The 11,476-nt window shown below is 65.0% G+C and overlaps 1 protein-coding gene across 1 annotated transcript; it reads left to right on the top strand.

Moving 5' to 3' along the window:
* Positions 1 to 2,507: 2,507 nt before the first annotated feature.
* Positions 2,508 to 7,026, top strand: LOC115347382 (WAS/WASL-interacting protein family member 1-like). Its single transcript, XM_030028742.1, has 3 exons — positions 2,508 to 3,111; positions 3,150 to 3,715; positions 3,772 to 7,026. The coding sequence occupies exons 1-3, from the start codon at positions 3,089 to 3,091 to the stop codon at positions 4,092 to 4,094; spliced, it is 912 nt and encodes a 303-aa protein (XP_029884602.1). The 5' UTR covers positions 2,508 to 3,088; the 3' UTR covers positions 4,095 to 7,026.
* The last annotated feature ends 4,450 nt before the right edge of the window (positions 7,027 to 11,476 follow it).

The raw sequence follows: 11,476 nt of genomic DNA, 5'->3' as shown, positions 1-11,476 counted from the left end.
ACCACGTCCAGTACACTGCCAACTTTACTTTGTGCCTGCTGCCGTGCACTGAGATAGATGGATTGAGGGATACTCCCAAATATTCAGCGAGAGTGTTGTGAACTCCACAGGGTCCCGAGTGGAGGAATTGTGGCACAAAAAGCCCCCGCCCCCCCCTCCCCCCATGGACCAGGGCTGAACAGCCCAGCCTGGCTTTGGGGCAAGGTGCCAGGGAGATGGTGGGCACCAGGGACAGGGTGGGTGGAGGAAGGTGAGAGCCATCCCAAGCCCTCACCTCCATCCCCGGGCTGACAAGCTCCTGTGCTCCACCCCAGGAGCCGGCTGTACAGAGGCAGAGGCAAAGCAGTCCCCCAGCCCCAGGGATGAAAGGTGTTGCCGCAAACATCGCCCGTCATTTCCTCCTCCATGGCGGGAGCTATAGAACAGGTTCTTCAGCAACCCCCTGGCACGATGACAGGACAGGGAGAGGCTGGGAAAGGTGCCAGCTGAGACTTGGCACTGCCAGCCAGAGTCGCCCCGCGCGCCGACGGGAGAGGGGCACCCTGGACCCCGGCCGTGCCGGCGGGAAGCTGAGCTGGATGGGTGCTGGAGGGTGCTGTGTGGGTCACTAACCTTGGCCAAAAACCCTCAGGAGGCAGCTGTTAGGGGAAAACGTGGATTTAGTCTGTTCACAGGGTTGGGATCCAAATCTACCCACCAGCTCCAGACAAGGTACAGGGACAGAGATGTCCACAGCAGCTGAGCAAGGTGGCCAAGGCTGCAACCCTCCCCGCTGGGGTTGGCGGTAAGATACGCCCTACCAGCCACAACCTGGGGTCCCAAATCGGGTCCCCATCCCCGTTCCTGGGCCGGGGGCTGCTGGGGGCAGACGTGCTGGCAGCTCCGCAGCACATATATCCCAGCGTGAGCCCAAGTGTGGGAGTTTACGGGGCTTTGACGCAGGAGACGTGTGATGGGAGAATTGTTGCCAGGCTCGGGGAGGGATCCAATCGCACCGGGGTGCTCTCGGCAGATTAAGGATTGGAAAGCTCTGGTAATTACTTTGCAGTATAAAAATAGGCCCGGCTTTATCCCTCGCCCTGATTTCCTGCTCCCGTCTCGCCCTGCCCCACTCCTCCCCCCCACCCAAGGGCGAGCAGATGCCACCCACCCAGCGAGCGTGGCAGGAGGGCGGAAAACAGCTGCCGGCCTGGTGCCGGCGTTTCTAGGGTGGAGAGGGTAAAAAACGGGGGGGGGGGGGGTCCGGGATGGGGTGGCAAAAGCAGCACAGCGATGGCATCTGGCTGGCACATGCAAACTGTGCGGATTGGGGGCCTGGGGCTCTTCTGAGCCTGGCCGCGCAGAGAAGCGTCGCCGCATACTGCGGGGCATCATGCCAGGGGAGGGAAGAGCCCAGAGACATCAGCAGAGTAGATGCCCCATCAGGACAGAACCACATCTGTAGGACCATCTGACACAAAGAGGGAGCACGGCTCTGGCTCTGGCTATCCTCATGTGCTGGTGGCTCTGGAAGGACCCAAGAGAAGGCTGCTCCAGACACAGAGCATGGGATGGCACGGATGGATTCGGGGCGTTTCCCAGACCTCCCATTTCCCTTTGCTGGGGCCTGGGCACACATGGTGTTTGGAGCCACAGGGACAAAGCATGTGGCAAACACTCCCGGACACGTAGTCCAGCCTGTCTTCTCACCTTCTCCCACAGGCTGCAATAGTTCGGGCCAATCTGTGTCTCACAGCAAAACCAAAACATGGCCTCTCCCCCTTGTCCCCATCCTTGCACAGCATCGTCCTCCTTTGCCAGAGCCTGCCTGGCCCAAGCCAAAGGAAAAGGTGCCCCCTGCACCCTCCCTGCGAGGCCTCCGCAGCACCCAGCACGAAGGCAGCAGAGCAGGCAGCAGAGCACGCCGGGACCTGTAGTCTGGCAGCAAGCCCCGGTGTGTTCCATGCAACCCATTTAACTGTGCAGGCTCCCACCCACCACAGCCCCGCTGGGAAAACGGCTCAGCTGCATCCAGAGGCTTCTGGGTGGGGGGACGGCAGCTGCCAGCCCTGTTCCAGGCCATGCAAACCTCAGGCCAGTGGAGCAGCACTATAAATATCTCCTTTTGCGAGACTCGGTCACGCAGCCAAGATCACGTAAGGGGAAGCGCTGCCCTCCTGCAGGTCCTCTGCAGCCTCGGTGCCTGCGCAGCACAGCCCGCTCTCCCGGAGTCCCCCCATCTCCAGGTTCACGGCGAGGGCATTGGGGTGCAGAGCGGCAAGGTGGCTGGCAGAGCGGTGGGCGGACCGTGCAAGCAAGAGCAGGCGGCACTTCTGCCACCAGCACAAGGAGGGGGCAATGGCAGCCCCACGAATCCCACATCTGCCCCCCAGCCACCCTTTTTCCCCATTGCCACCCCCACCTTCCTTTACAAGCACAACACCCCTAAACCCACCTTGTACAGAGCTGCCAAGACCCCGCATGGCACCCCCATGCCCACACACATATTCACCCCTCCCTGCCGCACTCTGGGCACTGTGCGCCCCAAAACCCATGTGCAAATCCTGCAGACCCTCCGTACCCCAAAATCTGTTGTAGGATGGCTGGGAGGGGCAAAGGCCCCTCACCCCCACCCATCGGGATGGCTGCATCCCCTGTCCCCTGCAGACCCCCCAGCTCCGAGCAGCCCCCCAGCCCGGGGGGACGCAGCGGGCAGGGTGCCCTGACACCCCCCAGCCCTCGCACGACGCACCGTCGCCCCCAGCCCGGTTTGCAACCGAACAACCCTCCCCTCCGGCCGGTATTTTTCCACCCCCCGCCCTCGGTCCTTTGTTCTTTTCAAATCCCGGATCCGGCCCCCTTCCCGGCAAGGGGGTTGCATGCACCCCCCTAGCCCCCCGAAGATTCACATCCCTCCCTCCCCCGGCGAATCCCCCCGGGGTGCCCCGCTGCCCTCGGCGGGGGCGCGGGCGGGGGGGGTGCCGGGGCGGGTGGGGGGGAGCTGAGCCCCGGCCCGGCCGTCCCCGCCCGCTTGCCTGGCTGCGGCCGCTGCCTCCTTCGCCTCTGCCCTGCGCCGGGGCCGCCGGAGCCGCCGGGGTGCGGAGCCGCCATGGGGTACCCAGCCGCCATGGGGTACCGGAGCCGCCCAGGGGTACCGGAGCCGCCCAGGGGTACCGGAGGTGCCGAGCCGCCCGCCCAGGGGTACCGGAGCCGCCGCGGTGCCGGAGCCGCCGGAGCCCGCCGGGTACCGACCCGCCGCGGTGCCGGGGCCGCCGGAGCCGGTCTCGGCGCCGCCGCTCTCCGCTCCTCCCCGCCCTGAGCCGCTGCCTCCCGCTCCCCCGGGCCGCCACCGCGGGGCCCGGCCGGGGGGGGGGGGGGGGCTGCGTGCTCCCCGCCCCGCTGCCGGGGGGACGGGGACCGGGACTGCGGTTGAGGGAAGGACCCCGATCCCCCCCCCCCCCCCCCCCCCCGGCCTCTAATCCCTGCTGCAGTGGGGGATCTGGTCTCATCCCCCCCAGCCCACCCCGCCGCTGCAATCCTCCCCCACCCGCCCCAAATCTCTGCTCCTGCAAGGTCTGCCCCCCCCCCCGCCTTTTCTCCTGTGGGTGCTGCTGTCTCCTGTATCCCCGATCTCCACTCCCCAGCACCCCTCTGCACCTACGTGCACCGCTCTGCTCTTACCAGAGCTCTTACCACCTGCCCTACAATCTCTGCTTCCAGGGGTGCTGCTGGCAGGGTGCCCCCCCAGCTCTCCCCTTTCCGGGATGTAGATGACCCCCCCGCCCGCCATAGATGCCCCATCAGCAGCATTCAGTCCCACCGCAGACACACAGCCCCATCCGTCATCCGTCTCCCCCCGGGGAAGGGGGACTCCCTGCCCCTCCGAAGCAGTTTTCACCTCCCTTTCCCCTTGCAATAAGGACTCCCCCCCCCCCCCCCCCCGCCCCGACCATCTGTGCTGTGGGAAGAGGTTGCTCTGCCCGGGGCTCTGCAGCTGGAGCAAGCAGGACCCCAAGCTGAGAGCGGGGCAGGATGCCAAGGGAGCACGGGGCAGGGGAGGGGGGCACAGAGCCACCCCCCCATGCAAACCAGCAGGGTCTCCTGGTATGCAGTAAGGGACATGCTGGGTTTGTACCGAGGACAGGGGGGAGCAGCAGGTACTTGAGGAGCAGAGGGAAGGGGTGACCAGTCCCTCCTGCTTTGGGTCGGGTGAGTTATTAATTGCCCGGTGCCGTCGTGAGAGCAGTCCCCTGGTCCCGAGTTTCCTACATGGGCAATGAGGGGGGTGCAGCCAGCTGGTTGGGGAGGGATCACAGCGGGTCCACAGCAGCCCCAGCTTCAGGCTGTGCTGTGAAATCCAAGCACGACCAGACGGGCTGGTTGCTTGCCTTGTCTGTGCCCGTGCCCGACAAAGCGCCCGCGGGCAGCCATGCTGGCAGCCGCAGCCCACCCATGGATCCAACCTGTCTCCGGCCACCCACATCCCGAGCCCAGCTCTGGGTCATCGCAGCCACCCTGTCCCTGCCCCAGAGCTGCTGAGGACGAGCCACTCTGATCTGCTCTCCATGGCGGAGAAGGACTCGCCGGAAGGACGGAAAGCTGAGCTGCTCTGGCAGGGAAAAGGCAAGTCAAACCTCCCTCCCTCCCTGTTTTGATGGGGAAATCTGCACAAATCCAGTGTTATCCTGGTGCTTTGGGGCTGGGGCTGTGTCCAGCTCCTGGCAGAGCCTGGCACAGCCCGCCCTGCTGCCTCTCTGGCCACCCGGCCGCTGCACTGAGACCGCGCCAACTCGTTTCACCCAGGGCGAGCAATGACAGCTCCCTGCTGAGCAGGGCTGGACGGGGCCGCTTAGCAGCCTCGCTTGGCTTTGCCTGCTGGAATGAGCGGAGGAGGAGGAGGGCTGGTGTGCCGGCAGGGAGGAGGGACTGTCACCGGTCTCCTGGTGACACTCGGCCAACTCATTGCATCCGGTCTCTGCCCTCCCCTTCCAGCTGCCTGGGCTGGACTGGAGCTGCCCGGCCTGAGATGGCTGCCCTGCAAGCCACGCGTCCCCAGGCACTTGTTAGGGGCAGGGGATACTGTAGACATGCAGGCGATCAGGGTGGCACCTCTGGGCCATTTGTGGGGTGGAGGGAGTTGGGTGACAGCAGCGGGATGGGGGATGGCACCGTAGCGCAGTGCGCAGGAGGGAAACTGAGGCACGGCGGCTGCGGGGGCTGCGCCCGGGGGCAGGTGGGAAGCTCTGCCCCGGCTCTCCGGAGGGCAGTGCCTGGGTGGAGCGGGCACAGCGCTTCCCGGGAGGGCGGCAGAACCGATGGCGGAGAAGATAACGCTAAAAATACGCCAGCCGCTTTGTTGCCGGCGACAATAGCCCGCAGTATTTTTAGCTGTTGTGGCGTTAGCGGCAGAGCGGCTTCTCCGGTCCCACTGCTGCCCCATCCCTCCCTCGGTGCCGCCAGGCCCCCCGTGGCCCCCCGGGGCTGCGTCCCGGTGCTGTGGAAACGGTAACGTTAGAAACTAAACACAAACACCTCACCCGCTGCCACCCCCGGCTGAGTCACGGCGCTGCCTGCTCCCCTCGCCCCTGCCTCCCCCTCCCTCCCTCCCACCCCTTGGCCCCAAAAGCGGGAGCTGGTGTCCCCCGAGCCAGCTTCTCCCGCTTGTGGGGGATTGCTTCTCCCAGGGCCAGGCTCGGGGTTGGCGTTGCTTTCCCCCATCCCAGGACTCCAGTAGCTGGGGATTTATGGAGTAAACTCCGCTGAGTGGCATCGCTGTCCCCAACCCCATGACACCGGGACGTCCCCTTGCTTCCCCACTGCAGAGAGACAGACCCCGAGCGGTGCCCGGCTTGCCAGCACGGCCCCGTCCCTCACCCCCCGACCCGCCGGTGGCTGCGGCTCTGGCACAGCCCCTGCCCACTGCCAGGGATAAAAATAGCCGGGCAGGAGTAGGCAGAGGCAGAAAAAGCTTCTTCACACCCCGTGGTGAGGGCCAGGCTTGGGGTGCTGTGCCCGACGCCTTCATCCCATCGAAGGGGAATGGGGTGTATGAGCAGGGGAAGGGGGTTTTGGGGTAACAGCAGTGGTGCGGCATGGGGAAACAAGGCAGCTCTGCTCTGCCCTCGAAGGAGGTGTCAACACCGGGTGCCTGCCAGACTCAGCACATTGGTGCCCTCATCCCACCTCGTGGGAGAACAAGGGATGAACGGGACCCTTTCCCACCTCCCAGGGGTGATGGGGTGTCCCACTGCAGCACCACTGCTGTGCTGCCCCAGCCCCCGCGGGGTTTTTGGAGTGGTTTTCGGGGAGTTGGCAGGCTGCCATAGGACAAGTGGGGCTGTAGCCCCATAACCAGGGCTGTAGCCCCATAGCTGGGGCCGTGCGCACTGGGATGGCTGCCCACCCTCCACCACCCACATCCAAAAGCCCCCGGCACCCACTGGAAACCTACCCGATGGGAAGCAGCAATTTATGTTCAAGGGCCGGGAGAGCGGCCGCACCATCTCCTCCCTAAAATAAGGCAGTGGCCAGCAGCTGGGCTGGGGCGGGCGGCCGTGGCCGTGACTATGTTAGGATGTTCTGGGGCTGAGGGCAGATCACGTCGTGGGTACGAATTAATTAACGCTAAGCAGTTTTGGATGGCGTCCCAGGCTTTTTTTTTCTATTTTCATTTTAGCCAACTCCAAGCCTGCGGCGTCTGCTGTGTCCTGGGTCTGGTGGGGGGGCAGGGGACAGGAGCACCCATGTAGCTGCCTCAGTACCTGCAGGTGCTGGGGGGGCATTGTGGGCACCCCAGCAGCTTGATGCCTTCCTGCTCCCCAAAACACGGGTGCTCCCGCTGACCCCAGGGCTTCCTAGCTTTGGCGGCCAGCACAGCCGAAGGCAGCTTTCAGGGCTCGATGCAGCCCCCACTTTTCAGCTGTGGGGTTTTTTTAACTCCCCACGCTGCCTGCAAGAGGCTCACACATGCTCTTCGTGCCTGGCTCGCAGCCCTGAAAATTATCCTGGAAAGGGATTTTTTTAATAAAAGTTGTAAGCACCTTCAAATGGTACTTTTATTACCCCAAAATGCTGTGGGGGGTGAAGGACCGGGGCTGTAGGGGGGATGGGGGGGTGCGTGTGCACCCAGTGCCTGCGATGGGAGAGGGGTTGGCCCTGGGTGAGAGGGTCTGGGACCTGTGTGTGTCCAGCTGTGTGCGTGTGTCCAGCTGTGTGCGTGTGTCCAGCTGTGCATGTGCACGCATGTCTGTCTGCGTGTGAGCGTGTCTGGGTGTGCGCAGTAGGGCTGCTGGAGGGTGCGGGCATCTGTGGGTGTGTCCTGTGAACACGTCGGGGCCACGCAGGGGAAGGGACATCCCCGCTGGGGCGTGCGGCACCACTCGAGCTCGGCCCCCAGCGTCGTTTCCCACTGATGAAACAGGCGCTTCTCCCTGCCAGGCCTGTAACTCCACAGTGAAAAAAAGGGTGCGGCGGCCGAAAACATGCCTGTACCCCACGTCTCCTGTGCAGGGGGCCGGAGAGAAGCCCTGCGCCAGCCGGCCTCCCCTGCCCCCCCCCCCCCGCCCTGATGCCTTTAAATTTAGCTCTTCTTCCATCTCTGGTTGTGTGAGCCAGGCTGGTGGCCAAAACCTCCGCAGCTGTACGCACCCCTTGGAGAGCAGCCGCCTGCCCTGGGGGGCTTCGGGGTCCTGGGAAGGACCCGTGCCCTGTCCTTCCTCCCTGTGACTGCCCCCCCCCGGCACTGCAATGCCCCACACCTGCAGCCACCCCAGCCCCTGCCCTGGGCAAGCGGGAAGGGATGAGAAGGGTTAAGTGACATGCCCAAGGTCTTGTCCGTCCCCCCCTCCCGGGAAGCTGTGGCAGAGCTGAAAATGACCACAGGCTCAAGGAGGGAAATCCCTGCTGGGCGCATGAAATAAAATCCCTGTCCAGCTCTGCTCCCCTGGAGGAGAGGGGAATTCTGCAGGTATGCCGTGCACACGTGCTCACTTCATCGGCACTGCCCACCTGGCTGAAAATTGGGGAGTGCGGCACCATTTGCCTGTGTGCACGCACCAGCGCCCTGCATGTTTGTGCATGCTCACACACACAGCCCGTGTGTGGGTCCAGGTGTCCCACTGAGCCTCACGCTCACCGCGTGCCTGCATGTGCAACCGTGGGCTCGCCCGTGCACCCACTTGCGTGTGCCTGCAGCTGTGCGCACTCCTGCGTGGGTGAACACGTGTGCAGCATGGGTGTGTGCAACTGGGTGTGCAAACACAGAGGTGTGTGTTTACGTGTGGGGTTGTGTGTGTGTGCGTGCTCAGTGCACACGTGTGCACATGCACACGAGTGTATGGGTAGCACGGTGCGCACACGCGTGCATCCACAAGCGCGCGGGGGCCCCACTGTGTGAGTGGGTGTGGGAGCGTGTGGGTGGGCAGCGTGCATGCCAGCCGGCGTGTGCTGTACCCAGGCACCACCAGATGGTGCCCTGCCTCCATGTCACCTTTTGGGGACCCAAACCTGCACCCTGTGGAGGGACATGGAGGGAGGGGGACATTGCCCTCTGTGGGCTAATGACATTGCCCGGTGCTGGCCCATAGGTGCTTGGCCTCTACAGCCAGGCAGAGTCGCCCACCACAGCCAGGGGAAGGTGACAGCTGCGGTGACACCTCCCAGTGCCAACGCTGTCTATGGATATGATGAGGGTGGTGGATCAGCCCCTTGGTGGCACTGGAGGAGGGGACCTTGCTGCAGGGGGTGCCCTCATGGCAGGGAACCAAGCAGAGCTTGGGGAAGCTGCGGGGTCTGTACGTGGTTTGGGTGGGTGGGCAGCTCCTCCCCTCCCCTACTGTGTACAGCCCTGCCAGTGGCTTAGCCACACGTGGCATTTTTGGGCGTTGATGGCCCCCAGCCTGCAGTGACTCCAAACCTGCCCAGAGCAGGAGATGCTCGACTCACACCCGCATGCGTGGGATAGGGGCTGCAGCCTGGCGCCCATCCTCATTTCCATGAGGCTGAGACCTGAACAAACTCATCACATGTGGGCACAGCAGAGATGAAGGGGACGACTAAGGGGGGGGTCGGAGTCGCAATTTCTCGTCCATCCCCCTCCCAGCTCTACCGGCTTCAGTCCCCCCCCCCCCCCCCCCCCCCCCAGTCTGCCCCACGCATGTGGGTCACTCTCAACCACCCCACCAGCTCCCTGCTGTGGGTGCCCTGAGCCCCCGGGAGCTGCCATGGGGCCAGGCAGGAGGCTCAGGGCCACCCAGGAGCCACCCGGGCCCCGCGGCTCCTCCGAACCGGCCCAACCTGCCAAGGAGGCCAGACCTGCTGGGAGACCCAGGCTTCCCTGCTTGGCGGGTTCCCTCCCTCCTTCCCTGCCACCAGCCTCTCTCCCAGGAAGGGTGCCATCCCAAAACGCAAAGGGACCAGCCTCTGCAGCAACACGCGTCCTCCTTACCTGGGGCTGGGAGGGGACACGCTGCCCGTGGGGTGCCAGCCATGGGGTATTTTTTGGCCACCCAGGGAAGAGCCATTGCACCCCTTCAGACAAAGAGCCCGGCACAAAGCTGCTTTGTGCCCGGACTTGCTGAGTTTTCCCCGCCTGCTGGAGCACAGCTTTGTCCCGGGAGAAGCCGGGGCATGTATGGGCACAAGCGTGTCCCAGTGCCCGGCGGCGGCCGCTCGACGGCTGTGCCGCCATGATGTGCCGCCGGCGCTGGGCCCGCAGCCCTCCCCAGCGAGACGGACCCGCGGGCATGGGGATGCAGTGCTGGGCACGGGAACCGCGGTTTCCCACCGGGTTGGGATGCAGGACCTGCAACCAGATCCCACTCCCGGTGGTGCTCGCCCGGCCGCCGCACCGGGCGTGGGACACCCACCAGCTGGGCATCCCTCTTTCCCCCTTGGGGGGGCCAAGGGATGAGCCCAGAGACGGGGGCTGTGGGGACACTTTGCCAGCACCGGTTGGGGCAATGGAGCAAGCCCCCTATCCCACCGTCCATCCCTCCGTTCATCTGTCCCTCCGCTTCCGCCCCAATTCGCCGCCCCATCCCTCACTCGGGGCTGTCCCGGGCGGGGGGCTCACCCCCCACGGGTGTGCGTGCCGCGGGGGGGGACGAGGGACACACACACACCTGCGCGGGAAGGGGCGGCCCCGCCGCGGGACCGGGCGCACCCCCGGGTGAGGGTTCGGGGGGTGGGGGGGGCAGCCCCGTGCCGGGCGGGGGCCCGGGGAGGCCGCTCCGCACGACGCCCCGCTGCCCTCCGTGTTTTCCCTGCAGCCTTTTGTGTGCGCGGCGGCGTGCGCGGGGAGGGCGCCCGGCCTTCTCCTCCTCCTCCTCCTCCTCCTCCTCCCGGTCCCCGCCCCCCCCGGCCGCCATTTCGCAGCGCCGGCCTCGCCCGCGCCCTCTCCACATCATGGAGGACCAGCGGCGGGAGGAACAAAGAGCGCCCACCCGCCCCGTGCCCCGCGGCCGGGGACACGCGTGTGTCCCTCCGGCCCCTCCCGCGCCACGGCCCCCCCCCCCCCCCGCCACTATGTGCGAGTTGTATTTGAAGAGGCGCGTTATTTCAGGCCTGGCACACGCCCACGTGTGATGAGTTTGTTCCGGCCTCAGCCTGGTGGAAGCCACACTGGGGCCGTGCTGCCGGTCCTCCTCACCCCAGCACACCCCCCCCCCCCCCCGGTCTCATCCTGCCCCCGCACCGCAGCCCGGCACGGGGCACTGCCCTAGGGCTGCGCTGGCACCCGAGGGACACGGCACGTGTGTAAGGGAGGCACGGAGGGATGCTGCGTGTGCGCAGGAGAGAGGTGCACAGGTGATGTGTGCACGTGTGACCTTGTGTGCACATGACTTGGGCGCTCGTGTGACAGTTTGTGCACATGTGGTGCACATGGGAGAGTGTGTGCACATGAGTTGCGTGTACGGGTGCGTGATGACGTGACAGCACACACAACCATGTGCTCATGTGTGGCAGTGCACAAGTCTGTGCACACTCGGCAGTCTGCACATGTGACACTGCACAGATGTGACGCTACACATTCTGCACATGACACTGTGCACATGTGTGACTGAGTACACATTCTGCACACATGACACTGTATGCGCACGTGTGACACTGTGTATACACATTCTGCACATGGGACACTGCTGATGCGTGACAGTCCACACATGGGTGCATGCACACACGACCGGCTGCACACACAGCACCGTGTGTGCTCATGTGTGACAGCGCACATGTGTCTGCACCCATGGCATTGTGTGTGCTCACATGGCTGTGTGCCAGGCTGTGGGGGTGCGACAGCAAGAGCGTGTGTGAGTGTGCACACGAGTATCAGGGGGGTGTACATGGGAGTCTGTGTGTGGCAAGGGGGGGGGGGGGTGAGCGTGCATGTGGGGGCACATGTTTGGCACCCACACTGTATGTCCAGGCTGTGCCCTCCGTTTCCTCCCCAGCGTGCGAGCAAGGGCTCAGTGTGAGGGCGCAGAAGTGGGTGTGCATGTGTGAC

The sequence above is a fragment of the Aquila chrysaetos genome, chromosome 10 (assembly GCF_900496995.4).
Source record: "Aquila chrysaetos chrysaetos chromosome 10, bAquChr1.4, whole genome shotgun sequence".
Classification (NCBI taxonomy): Eukaryota; Metazoa; Chordata; class Aves; order Accipitriformes; family Accipitridae; genus Aquila; species Aquila chrysaetos.
Note: the sequence above shows the minus strand (reverse complement) of the source record. Positions and strands in the feature narration are given on the sequence as shown.